The sequence below is a fragment of the Colius striatus genome, chromosome Z, assembly GCF_028858725.1.
Source record: "Colius striatus isolate bColStr4 chromosome Z, bColStr4.1.hap1, whole genome shotgun sequence".
Lineage (NCBI taxonomy): Eukaryota > Metazoa > Chordata > Aves > Coliiformes > Coliidae > Colius > Colius striatus.
The window spans coordinates 87,355,462-87,368,569 of record NC_084790.1 but is presented as its reverse complement, the minus strand read 5'-3'; the positions used below and the strand labels follow the sequence as shown (position 1 = coordinate 87,368,569).

The 13,108-nt window shown below is 51.7% G+C and overlaps 1 protein-coding gene across 15 annotated transcripts in view; it reads left to right on the top strand.

Moving 5' to 3' along the window:
• Positions 1-13,108, top strand: part of TCF4 (transcription factor 4) — a 244,056-nt gene that overhangs the window by 228,948 nt on the left and 2,000 nt on the right. For 11 of the 15 annotated variants that reach the window (XM_062017198.1, XM_062017203.1, XM_062017205.1 and 8 more), the window contains 4 exons: positions 8,357-8,492; positions 9,263-9,425; positions 11,671-11,900; positions 12,810-12,952. In XM_062017198.1, the coding sequence (XP_061873182.1) occupies positions 8,357-8,492; positions 9,263-9,425; positions 11,671-11,900; positions 12,810-12,946 (666 nt within the window). In that variant the 3' untranslated portion in view covers positions 12,947-12,952. The remainder of the gene's footprint in view (positions 1-8,356; positions 8,493-9,262; positions 9,426-11,670; positions 11,901-12,809; positions 12,953-13,108) is intronic. The other 4 variants (XM_062017201.1, XM_062017200.1, XM_062017209.1 and 1 more) reach the window with 1 other exon arrangement.

Below are 13,108 nucleotides of genomic sequence, written 5' to 3'. Positions count from 1 at the left end.
TGCCCATCTCCATCTCTCCAGGGCACAAGCTAGGTGTGTATGTTCAGCTGGAGCTTTTCCTGGCTCTCTGCTGCTCCTCTGATTTCAGGGGGGGGTTCTATGGGTTGCTGGGATATTATCACAACATCTCAGCTTGGATTGTAGAAAAACAGCAAAATGCAAACTTTTGCTGGCTTCAGGAGACTTTCAGGAGACACGAGTTTCTTTTGCAACAGTGCATGGAGGCTTTGACTGAAAGCCTTAGAAACCAGAGGCTGGTACACATTATTGTTAAGACAGCGCTGAGAAGCCAGTTAGCCAGCTTGCACACTACACAGCGAGGGCCCACAGGAAGAGAGCGTGTTTGTGTGTGGGTTCTTTTTACATCCACATTAAATTAACTTATGGAATTTTCCACCCCTAGGAATTAGAGTAGCAGCTCATGAAGTAATTCAGTTATGTCATTCGTAACACAACCAAAAGGAGCCGAGCGGCTTGGCACCGTTTGAAAGGCAAGATTTGGCTTTCTCTCTTTAGGCTCGCTATCTTTCTCTCAGTCCTCCAGCACAGTTGTGGCTGCTGTGGCTGCGGTGTGGTTCTTCGCTCGAATGTGTTTTGTAGTTAGCAAGGTATAACACAGATTAAATAAAGAAAGAAGAAAACTGGGCAGAATGACCTTCCTGGAATGAAGTCTGACATAACAGGCACCAGTGCAGGCGTTTTATATAGCAGCATTTTCTGCCTAATTGGCTGACATTCCTAATGCACTGGAAGCACAGCCTTTATCATATTTTTAAGTGATTTTGGAGCTGTAAAGTTCATTTTGACCAGCAGAGAAACCGCTGACCAACATTTTAAACGACACCTTTTCAGGAGAGAGTTGTCCTTGCACAATGCCTCCATTCATTTCTCACCAGCTAATTAGGCACAGGGCTAAAACCCCCGTCGTATTTTGGGTTTAGTTCCTGCCCGTGAGCTCCGCGTGGGGCACGGCTGGCTGGGCTTGGCGGAATTGGAGGTGCCAAGACCAGGAGAGTGCTGGAGAGGAAGGCAGCAGCGAGGGTGGCTGAGGCACCTGATGCTCCAGACAGGAGCCCTGTCATGTGGAAGTGGGGACCAAAGTGAAGCAGCCAGGTGTGCAGAGTTGCTTGCAGCGTGGTTTTCCTCCCTCCCTCCCCGGCTGTGCAGTGAAGAAGAGTTAATATCCTTAATCCTGTGCTTTAGGACCCTTAATATCTCCGGATTTAGCCAATACTTAAATGAATAATCGTCCCTGTTGGAAAGAAATCGCAGGGATTATTTGCAGTGACTTCCCTCTGACGGCCATGGCAACTGGTTGTTTTCTGCTCAGAATACTTCAGTTATCTGCGGCGGTGGGAAAGCAAAGCCGGCCAAGCGTGGGAGCCGCAGCGCGCGGGGCCGACGCGGGGCTGGGTGAGGAGCAGGCATGGGGGAGCCACATCTGCAGCTGAGGGTCCGGGCACGTGGCACTTGAGCTTTATTTTTTTTTTTCATCATCATCTTCCTCTTCACAGCGAGGCTTTGGGCTCTGTTGAAATGGCTTTTGCACACCACTGGCAGCCTTTCCCTAAGAGGCTTGGTGAGCTGCTTAGCACTACCTTTTTCTTTTTATCCTGTTAGGAGGGAAAAAAAGTGAACTTTGCTTTTCCTCCCCCCCCCCCGATTTAATGCCACTCTTAATGTCCTCTGCTTTTCTTTTTCTCTTTTTCTTTCCCCCTCTTTTTTTTTTTTATTAAATCCTTTCTTTGGCTTTTGATCTTATTTATAGCTGAGCCACCAGTCATATGGAAACTATTATTGTATAGCATGGAGATGAAAGACTTGAGCGCAGTTAAAGTAAGGGTGAATAATTTGGACCAATAATACACACACATACAGTGAGAGACCATTTGTGTCGAGAGTTGCCCTGCACTGCTGCCTTTTTTTAATATAGCAGCGGAGGTTTATAAGGGCTTTGCACAAATCTGCTTTCTGTCAGGCTTATAAACTCTGACAGTGTCGAACACATGTTAACATGCCTCACCTTACAACTTTCTCGCCGCCTGTTTTTGTTTTATCTAATTGGATAACACAAGGTCGTCATTTTTAAAAGGACAAAGGAGTCCTGCTCGCTGCTATTTGTTCGTGGCATCGTCAGGTTGGGAGTAATCTCTTCCTAAGTGCAGCCCAGAGAGATCCAGGCTGTGGGTGATAGTTTATTTTCTCCTTTGTGTTCAGCGAGTTAATTGCGTGCGTGAAGGCTGCCTCCCAGCATCGGAGGGGTTAAGTGTAGGGAAAGGGCTGCAACGCTCATAACTTCATAGGAAACTTTCCCCCCAGCTTTTTACAGCTTGTGTCTGCTCCTGGCCGTGCCCGCGCTTCAAGTGCCCATCTGTGAGCAATAGAAGAAAGATTTGTATGAGCGTTTCTCAGCGCCGCTCGGGACTCGCTCCGGGGTCGGGCAGGGGCTCCCCTCGCTCCGGAGGGTCAAGTTCCCATCGTCAGAGAGAGAAGGGAATCCAGGCTGAGCTCTAGTGCTGCGGGGCTGTCAGGTGCAGCTGGGGTTTCATGGGGAGGGTACAGGGCACCAGACCTGTTCTCCATGGCAGTGGGGGCTCTGATAACCCTGAGATGGGTTTTTGTCTTGGACTAGGAGCATTGGCAGTGGCTGCGGCAGTAACAAGGGAAAACTTGTTCCCTGTTGAGGTGAGGGAGCGCTGGCAGGGGCTGCCCAGATGGGCTGTGGAGGCTCCTTCTCTGGAGACATTCAACCCCAGCTGGATGAGTCCCTGTGTGCCCTGCTCTAGGTGCTGCTGCTCTGGCAGGGGGTTGCACTGGATGAGCTTTGCAGGTCCCTTCCAGCCCTTGAGATTCTGTGATAACTCCCAAATTCAAGGCAGGACATCTCAGTGGTGATGAAACCAGCACCTCAGACAGCAAAGGAGTTACTGTCCAAAAAACCAAACAGAAAAGGAAGGAAAAACCTGTCTAACAAAGGTGAAACTGAGAATCCTTGCCCAGCACTGCATTCCTGATCTGGGTTAACTACAGCTCCATCAGGAAATGCTGAGTGTTCCAGAATTAATTGCCACGTATGGCTTTTTCCCTTTTGGAAGAGCTTCCCACTCGTGATGAATGTCTGGATAGTGCAGATAGTCTGGGATGCCTACAGACTGGCATAACCAGAAAAACCGGGCGTTCCTGCTGGGTACCTGTTACGGGATGTGAAAATGGAAATGCACAGGTGGGAGAAAACGAGGTCTAAGAGCTTTCTTCCAGCTGTTGGAGTCTTTTAGCTGCCACAAAAGATTAGCACATCTGTGCTTCCATAGCCCAGCACTGGCAGGTCCGCAGGACGGTTTTGATCCTCGCTCTTGATTTTGAACACTGCCTCCAGGATCAGCCTTCTCTGTTCTACTGTTTATTCATCTCACAGATGCCTTTTTAACCTAAACAGCCAACAGACCCCACAGGACTGAGGCTTCTCATGGCTTTGCCCTTTGGCCGAATTCTCCCAAGCGGACTGTCCTTTGTTACCCGTGTGAGTGCGTGTTCCTGTGTGTGCCCAAGATGGTGATTGCAAAGGGGAAGTTAGGGCAGAGGCTTGCAGATCGACAGCAGAACCTGCTTATTCCTCCCCTGCACACTGTAGGGTTTGTTCTTTTGTTGGGTGGTTGTTTTCTTTCCGCTCCAATCTGCTGGGTGCTGCACCGGGACTCTTTAAAGAGGTGGAAATAAATAAAATATTAATAGGACTTCAAAGTGAGTTTGATTCTCTACAGATAAGTTTTATTTATAATCTACACTCCCAGGCTGGGGGGAATGATTCGTATCTTTGCTCCACCTCGGGGCAGAGCTGCTGTTTGTGCAGCAGACAAACCGGTGGCACTGCTGGCTGCGGAGGGAGGGCAAGGCAGCAAAGGCAGCAGCTTCTGCATCCTCGGTGGTGCCAGGAGCTGCCCACCTCCCCCAGGCTCGCAGGCATGGCTGCTTTTGGTCCCTGACACCTTGTGTCAGACGGGCTTTGTGTCAGTCCCTGCGTCCCCGGGCAGCTGGCAGGGCTCAAACGCGTTTGACAGCGTGGAGGGGCACTTGAAGGGCCTGGGCTCTTGGTGCTTGGGTGGAAATCACTAGAGACATTTCAAGCAGAAAAAGAGATGATGTTTAAAGAGAAGAGCAAATGGCCAGCCCCTTTTAGGGGACATCCAAGGCCTGAAGTTTGCTGTTAAAAGCAGTCTGGACAGGGCAGACGTGGCAGTGTGGTGAAAACCACAGCGCTACCAGAGACCAACCCCTGTAACCATCTGCTTGTGGGACTGTTTGGTGTGGGTTAGTTCTGATCTTTGGCTGTAGAGACACGTGTGTGCACGTGCACACACACACAGTGCTGTTGGTAGCCCTGCAGAGCTGAAGTCGAAGCCTTCCTCTGTCTTGGAAAATACACTGTGTGTGCATAACCAAGTGATGGGGCTGGCTGTATCTTCTCTCAGGTGACCGAAACTGGAGACATAAGTTATGCAGGAATTCAGGCTACAGAAAGGCTGTTGCAAAGTGGTGTCTCGTGTGGCTGTGGAGGTAGAAAGCATTGGTCTTGGGGTGTCTAGTGAGAGGGGTGCTGCAGCCCCAGCTCCCTGCCATCTCAGAACGCCTCCCTCCCACCCAGAGAGAGGGGAAAACGGGCTTGAAGGCAGTCACAATGGGTAAGAAATGGTGTTTGCTTTGTGTGGGGATGGCCATTGGCTGGGCTTGCTCAGTAAGGGAGCCTGGAGTTTGCCAGCTGGCAGAACAGAGAGCTGCAAATCTCAGCTGGCGAGATAGATCACGCGGTGGGTTGTAAAAAGGAACGAAAGGATTGACAGTTCTTAGCACTCAGTTGTGAGACGTAACATAGGTGGTTACCTTCCAGAACCCTTGAGAACCTGGAGGAGAAGAAATGTGAGAAAAGTGGGATTTTTGGGGTGTTTTTTTTTTTCACTGGGACCAGTTTAAAAAATGTGACTAGAACTTCACATCAGAATGTCAGCAGTGAAGTGGTGGCGAGTTTATTGCGTCTTTGTTTTGCATCTGAATTCAACACTTCAGTTTGAATAATCCCTCCCCCCCAAAAAAAATACATTAACTTTTGATTATTACCACGACTGCTTCCTGACGTGGTAAAACAAGGCGTGTAGCCTTCGAGGAGTCAGGACAAATCATCCAGATAGCAAGGTTGCCCCTCTTCAAGCTGGACCACCCAACTGGAGGCACCTCGTGTAACTCTGCGGTGGAGGTGGTCCACGGGAGCAGATGGGCTGCTCGCCATCTCCAGGTCTGTCTGTGTCTTGTCTGCTCACACAGGTCAGGGACAGAGCCTGGGGAGGGTGGCAGGAAAAGGGAGAGACCCAGAGCGAGACGTGGCGTCTGTCACAGCTCCTTTACAGCTTCCAGCCGCTCTCCGGAGCTCTGCTCCAAGGGTGGTGGCAGTTGGTTGCCAACCAGAAGCAGTATCATATGTTTCTTTTGTCTCCATCGACCTCAAAACTTAAGTGGTTTTTGTCTTTTGTAGAATCACAGAGTAAAATGTAGCTTGGAGGGGACTCGTGGAGGTGCGTGAGGTGAGATCCTCCCACTGCAGTGGGGATCAGCTCCTGGGCTACCTGGGGTTGCGCAAGGTCATACCCAGCTGAACTGGTGTCGCTGGGAATGGAGGACACTCGGTGTTTTCAGCCCTAGATCTGGGGGAAAAAGTATTTTCCCCCTCAGGAGGATGTCGTTGGGATTTGGTTACTGTGTTTTCTGCATTGGGATCTCAGGAACTGCCGAGTTGTAAGCTCCTGGTAACAACTGGTTCTGTCTCCAAACCCAGTAGTGCTGGTTCCAGTCTCTCCTTAGCATCTCAATGCTCCAAAAATTAAAACATCTCAACAAAGGGTTTTTGTCCCTGCTGTTTTGCACTTTCTTTCAGTTATTTGCATTTCATCTACTAGTAAAAGATTTTCTCAAGTTCCCCTTGGCAGGATTCCCTTTTTATCTCCCTTACTGCGGTCTCGACTTGCTGTTAACAATTATCCTATATTATCTTGTAAGTCTGATTAGAAACATCCCTCCATCTTTTTATCTGCCCCAGTACTTAACTTTTTGAGAATGAAGAGCGGTTCGCAGCTCTCTGATGGGTTTATCATCCCTTTCTCTCGGGATGCCTGCACCTGAGGAGGTGGAGGGATCATCTCTCCATCCCTGCAGACGTCTGTCGATGTCTTTCCGGCTCCGGGTGCTTTTGTATCAAAGTGACTTCTGACAGTTTTCATTCTTCTCGGTGGTCTCCTGTGGTTGATGAAGGACCAGCCCTGCTCTGCAGAGAGTGTCTGTGAGCCACACAGGGGGGAACAGCGGATGTGCTGTCAGCACTGATGATGGCAATCATAGAATCACAGAGTGGTGGGGTTGGAAGGGACCTTTAGGGATCATCCAGTCCATCCTCCCTGCAGAAGCAGGTTCACCTAGATCAGGTCACACAGGAACGTGTCCAGGTGGGTCTTGAAGCCCTCCAAGGAAGGAGCCTCCACACCCTCCCTGGGCAGCCTGGGCCAGGGCTCCCTCACTCAAACACTCAAACAGTTTGTCCTGATGTTTCAATGGAACTGTTTGTGTTCCAGCTTCAGCCCATCACCCCTTATCCTGTCACTGGATACAACAGAAAAGAAGTGCTGCCCCAACCTCCTGACACCCACCAGTGAGATATTTGTCAGTATCAATGAGATCCCCCCTCAGTTTCCTCCAGACTACACAGCCCCAGGTCCCGCAGCCTTTCCTCAGAAGGAAGATGCTCCGGGCCCCTGAGCATCATTGCCAAAGTGTTTGACAAAACCTTTATCGGTGTATTACCAGGAGTCACGGCGTTAGCAGGGATGGTGCCCCTTTGGGCCTGGGACTCGGTGGTTAATGAAATAATGGCGAGTGCTAATTTGGATGGGGCTCTTCGTTAAGGCAGGTGATACGTCATTATGTTTGTGGGGGGGGGAGCAGGGGCTCGCTGCCGTGGCTCCTGCTGTCAGAGGCGTAGCTGGCATTGCAGGGAGAGGAATGGCAGGCCTGCGGATCTGAGCCCCTGGAAGGAAAGCTGGATGCCAAATTGAAATTCCTGCAGGATTTCTGATAGCAATGGGGGAATTGAGAAGCCCACAATTAAGCATATGGACATTAAGATAATTGTCAGATCTGTTGGCGGACATGATAGAAGACAGATGGGTAGGAAGCGGTGCGCTTGGCTGCAGCACCCTGGGAGACGATTTGACATTTTACCTGCCTGAGCTGCTCTGCCGTGTTTGTCACGAGGCGTGCGGCACGGCAGCTTCCAGGGCACGCTGCACAGGGTGTGGGGAGTGTGTGTACAGGGTGTGCACAGTGTGTATGATGTGTGTGCAGAGTATACAGTATGTGCAGTGTGTGCAGTACACACTGTACAAAGCATGTGCAATACATGTGGTGTGCACGGGGTGTGCACAGAGTGTACATGGGGTGTGTGGGATGTGTATACGGAGTGTGCCGTGTACAATGTGTGTGTGATGTGCACAGTGTGGTGTCTGTGCAGTCTGTGCAGCATGTTCAGTGTGTGCAGTGTATGTGTGCTGTGCACGAGATGTGTGTCGTGTGTATACAGTATGTACAGTGTGTGCAATGTGCACAGTGTGCAGTGTGTACACTGTATAATGTGTGTGTGGTGTGTACAGGGTGTGCACAGTGTGTCTGGTGTGTGTGCAGTGTATACAGTGTGTGCAGTGTGCACAGTGTACAGTGTGTGTTCAGTGTGTGGTGTGCATGGGATGTGTGTGATATGTATACAGTGTGTGCAGTATACAATGTGTGTGCAGTGTGTGGTGTGTGCGCAGTGTATACAGTACGTACAGTGTGTGCACGGTGTACAGTGTGTGTACAGTGTGTGTGCAAGGTGTGCATGGCATGGTGTGTGCACAGTGTGTACAATGTGTGTAGTGTGCATGGTGTGTGTGATGTATGTGGTGTACACAGTGTACAGTGTGTACAGATGTGTAGTATGTACAATGTGTACAAGGTACACACATTGTACATGGTGTGTGCAGCGTGTGCTTAGTGTGTGTGCAGTGTACATGGTGTGTATTCAGTGTCCATGGTGTGTACAGTGTGTGGTGTGTGCAGTGTGTATGTGGTTTGTGCAGTGTGTAGAATTTGGTGTTACAGTGTGTGTGCAGTGTATGTGGTACACACAATGTGCCCAGCTGTCCGGGCCATCTGCACCCTCTAGTGAAGCACAGCCCTGCGCTACGGCTCATTGTCCCCCTTCCTCTCCTGGGGTCCCCAAGCCTTGGGGCTCAGCCACCCGTCCCTGCCCGGCCCCTCACCGCTGCCTCTCCCCCGGCAGGTCGGAGCTCACCGCGAGGACGGGGTCAGCCTCCGCGGGAGCCACTCGCTTGTGCCAAACCAGGTGCCAGTGCCCCAGCTGCCCGTCCAGTCTGCCACCTCCCCGGATCTGAACCAGCCCCAGGACCCGTACCGGGGTGAGTATGCCCTGCCCGGGGCACACGGAGCATCCCCAGACACAGACCGGGACGGGGGGGACCTGGGCAGGAGGGATGGGATGTCCGAGCTTCCCGTGCCAGGGATGTTGGAGGCACAGCAGGGGACATTTGACCACTTGCCAGTTCAGCTCTGCTCACTGAAATACCTCAGCTATTGCAGCTAGAAGGCATCTTCCCTCTGCACAGTGGGTTTTGATCCCAGCACTGCTTTAAGCAGCAAAATTAAGAGTGTAGAAAACACTGCAGGCCACACATCAGGAAGCTGTGAGTTTAAGGTGGGACTCAGCCCCGCAGGTTTTCCACCACCTTTACAGTTCTGCCTGCAAGAAAGATGGCACCAGAGTGCCTCTCCTTGACAGACAAGATGTGCTGCACCGCCCTGAGCCTGGCAGACTCCTGCACGGGGATGTGGCAAAGCAGGCCTGGAGCCAAGCAAGCCCAGGGGACATGCTTGGGAGGGGTTGTCATTGTTCCTAGAGGCAGTTGGTTGCTCTTCCCGTTACAGCATGGAGGAAAGAGCCCAAGGTATCGCTTTGCCTCCCAAGTCCTGCTCGTTCATTGCAGACCGAGGTGTTTTGAGAAGGGCAGATTAAAGATTGGGCTTTCAAGGCAAGGGAAGACAGTTGCGTTGTGAGGGACAAGCAGGAGAGGCAGCCAGGTGTGCTGTGCCCCTTTCCCCAGAGCAGAGGCAGCCCCCAAAGTCCCTGGAGCACCTCCTGACTGCTGGTCCTTGTGTCGTTTCCCTGCAGGCATGCCGGCCGGACTGCAGGGACAGAGCGTCTCTTCGGGTAGCTCCGAGATCAAGTCTGATGACGAGGGAGACGAGAACCTCCAGGACACAAAGTCTTCTGAGGACAAGAAACTAGAGGATGACAAGAAGGATATCAAATCAATTACTAGGTCAAGATCTAGGTAACAGTATATAATAGTGTCGCTTCATTTAATTCCTTTACTGGATTTCGATGAAGTGAACAGAACAGGAGGAAACTGTGAGGTTTTTTTCCTGGCAGGTAAAACCACAGCCTAAGTGTTCTGGCAGTACAGAGTACCTCTCTGGTACCTCTGCTCCAGGACATCTTCAAATTCGAACCATCCACAAATTTGGACACTTGAGCAAGTTCTCCACAGTCCATACAGAAATTGCCTTAACGCTGCAATGCGTGAATTAGGCTGTTATTCCTCTCTGCCTTGTGCTTGCAAAGAGAAACACAGTTTGGGGTTTCACCTCTTCAAAAATGTGCCCAGGAGCTGATCACACCTGCACCCCAGCTAACAAACTGTATGCTTTTGTGTTACCTCTGAAACAGATTCTGTCATCCTGATGCTCCCATTTCTGTGCAGGTTTGAGCAGAGTGTTTGTAGGTCTGTACTTGTTCAGCACATGCTTTGTAAGTTTTGGAAAGTGTTAGTGATTTTATCATCTGGGAGCCCACACCCCTGGTGAAGGTGAGTGACATCCATGGGTGCTGGAGATGTCGATCCAAGCGAGGGACGGGCTTTGCTCCTGTCCCTTCAGTTTCACCTGCCTTGCCTGCGTGTCACCACAAGGCCCAAGGTGCAGCTGGGGGCTGCAGATACTCTGGTGAAGCTGGGGAAGGGGCTGGAGCACAAGTCTGACGAGGAGCAGCTGAAGGGCCCTGGGGGTGTTCAGCTTGGAGAAGAGGAGGTGAGGTGTTCAGCCTGGAGAAGGCTGAGGAGAGACAGGAGCACTCTCTGCAGCTACCTGAAAGGGGGTTTTAGTGAGGTGGGGGTCTGTCTCTTCTCTCCAGTAATGAATGACAGGAGAAGAGGAAACAGCCTCAAGTTGCCCCAGGGGAGGTTGAGGCTGGAGCTGAGGCAGAACTGTTTCCCTGAGAGGGGTGTGAGCCCCTGTGCCAGGCTGCCCAGGGAGCTGGGGCAGTGCCCAGCCCTGGAGGGATCCCAAAGCCATGGAGCTGAGGTGCAGAGGGGTTAGTGGTGGGCTTGGCAGGGTGAGGGGAGGGCTGGGACTCCAGGAGCTTCGAGGGCTTTTCCAACCTTAACAGTTCTGTGACTGGGGGAGAGAGGTGCCAGTTGAGGTTTCTGTCTGAGCTACTGTGTGGCAGTAACTGTATGTGTAAGCAAAGCTTTTGTGTGTGTTTCTGCTATGGTAAGGAAGCACCTTTACTCTGGTGTGAGGTGATGGTAACCCATGTTAATTCAACAAATACGCTGTTTGTGCACACTGATACATGCTTTGAAGCTTTGGTAGGCTAACATTTTTTGCCTTTAACATGCTTGCAGCTTCAAAAGGTGCTTGCTCCTGATATTTTGATACATGTCTGAGTCCATGTTTTCAGGGCTGCTGAAAATGCATTGCTCCATCTGCATAACCATTTGAAATTACATAGTGCCAGTGACTCACCAGTGGATGAATTTTCGATTGAAAGTCATCATCTTCTGTTGGATAGCAAGCAGCTTCTTTGCATAAAGGCTGCAGAAGTTCACCATAGGGCCCTCCACAGCCATCAGTTGCTTCGATGGCTCGTTGTTTGAGTGGCCTGTGGTCTCTGCAGGGCCTGGGGTGCTGCCCACACCCACTGCCCGTGGCTTGCTGCTGCCCAGGATCGTGGTGTATCCTCACCTTCAGTGGTGGGGAAACCTTCCTCCGAAACTCAAGTGACAATCTGCTGACAGGGCAGTGTGTAGATGGCACAACTGTCCTCCTGGCTTGGCAGCTACTGCAGAGGGGCCAGAGTCCCTGGGCCTTGGGTGCTGGCACTGGTGTGAGAAGGGGGAAATACCTCCTCTCAGGTCAGGGACCAGCCCCTCACTCTGGGCAGCCCCACAGAGCTGGGGAGCAGGGCAGGCAGCCACCAGCGTGACCACACGAGGTAAAACGCCACAGTATCGTCCGTGGTGAAACGTGTCACTGAAGACAAAGCTGTGTTTTTGCTGCTTTTCAGTGTCAGAAGCCCTGCTTTGCAGACTATAGAGCTTCATTGCAAACCAGGGTTTTACTCAGTGTTACGTTTAAGGGTGCTGAATTTTGCACAGGTTTGGTGGAAGAGGAACAGAATCACTTGGAAGGTGCCTGTTTGTGACTTGCAGCCCTGGTTGTGGACAAAATCTGCTGCAAGCCTTTGCACTGTTTGTTTTCCACATCATTAGAAAATGATGTATTCCTTTTGTCTCCCAGCAATAACGATGATGAAGACCTGACACCAGAGCAGAAGGCTGAGAGGGAAAAGGAGAGGAGAATGGCCAACAACGCCCGGGAGCGCCTGCGCGTCCGCGACATCAACGAGGCTTTCAAGGAGTTGGGCCGGATGGTGCAGCTCCACCTGAAGAGTGACAAGCCCCAGACCAAGCTCCTGATTCTACACCAGGCCGTGGCTGTCATCCTCAGCTTAGAGCAGCAAGTCAGAGGTCAGTGTGCGCTGCCACGTCTGTCTCCTTACGTCCCTCCTTTTGCTTTGCCTGTGCCAAACACACCTTTCAGGACTGGGGAAAGCTTGGCCAAGGGAACTGGGTGCCAGGGAGAGAGTCAGGAGCTGAGCCCTGGCACCCAGAGCCATCCAGGGACACCCATGAGCCCACGAGGAGCTTGTGCCCCCTCGCAGCCCCAGCCCTGGGATGCTGACACAGGCCCTCAGCAGCCTCAGCCTGTTTTGGGTTCTTTAGCAAGACCCAAATTCAATATTCAGCTTGACTGCTCCTTAGCAGAGCACACACAGGGAGGTATTTGCAGAGCTCATGTATGGAGTTGTGCTGTGTTTCAGAGCTTGACCTGGCAAAGCCGCATCCTCTGCTTCAGCCCGCTCGGTTCCTGTGGCAGGGCTGGAACCAGTAACTGACGAGGGAGCATCTTAGTGCCTGTGTAATGAACAGACCGATGGGTCTACAAACATGAATGTCACAGAATCCCAGCGTGGTGGGGGTGGGAAGGGCCCTGCAGAGCTGCTGCACCCCAACCCCCTGCTAAAGCAGGTTCCCCTCGCTCAGGGGGCACAGGAATGTGTCCAGGCCAGTTTGGAAACCTCCCAGGAAGGAGCCTCCTCACTCTCCTTGGGCATCCTGTGCCAGGGCTCCCTCACCTCAGCACCAAAGGAGTTTCACCTTGTCTTTGGAACTTTCTGTTTTCCAACTTTTGTCCGTTACCCTTTGTCCTGTCACTGGGCACTACAGCGTCACCTCATCCTCCCGATACCCACCCTTTAGGTACTTACAGGTGTTGATGAGGTCCCCCCCTCAGCCTTTTCTTCTCCAGGCTGAACAACCCCAGGTCCTGCAACCTCCCTTCAATATCTGAAATTGCCTTTTGCTTCAATTCACCAGAAAGAAACCTGAATCCTAAAGCAGCGTGTCTGAAGAGAAGGGAAGAAGAGAAGGTGTCTTCAGATCCTCCTCCGCTTTCCCTGGCCGGACCCCACCCTGGGATGGGAGATGCCTCCAATCACATGGGACAGATGTAAAAAAAGGCAAGTGTGTTCTCTGAGAGAAGGAGAGGGTCCCCTCTGGCCAGGCCCAGGGCTTTTTGGTTGGGCACGCTCAGTGTCCAGAGGGGTTGCTGGAGCAGGGGGTCGGGTCTCACGCCCAGCTCTCCTTGACTGACAAAGACTCTTTACTTCTTCCAC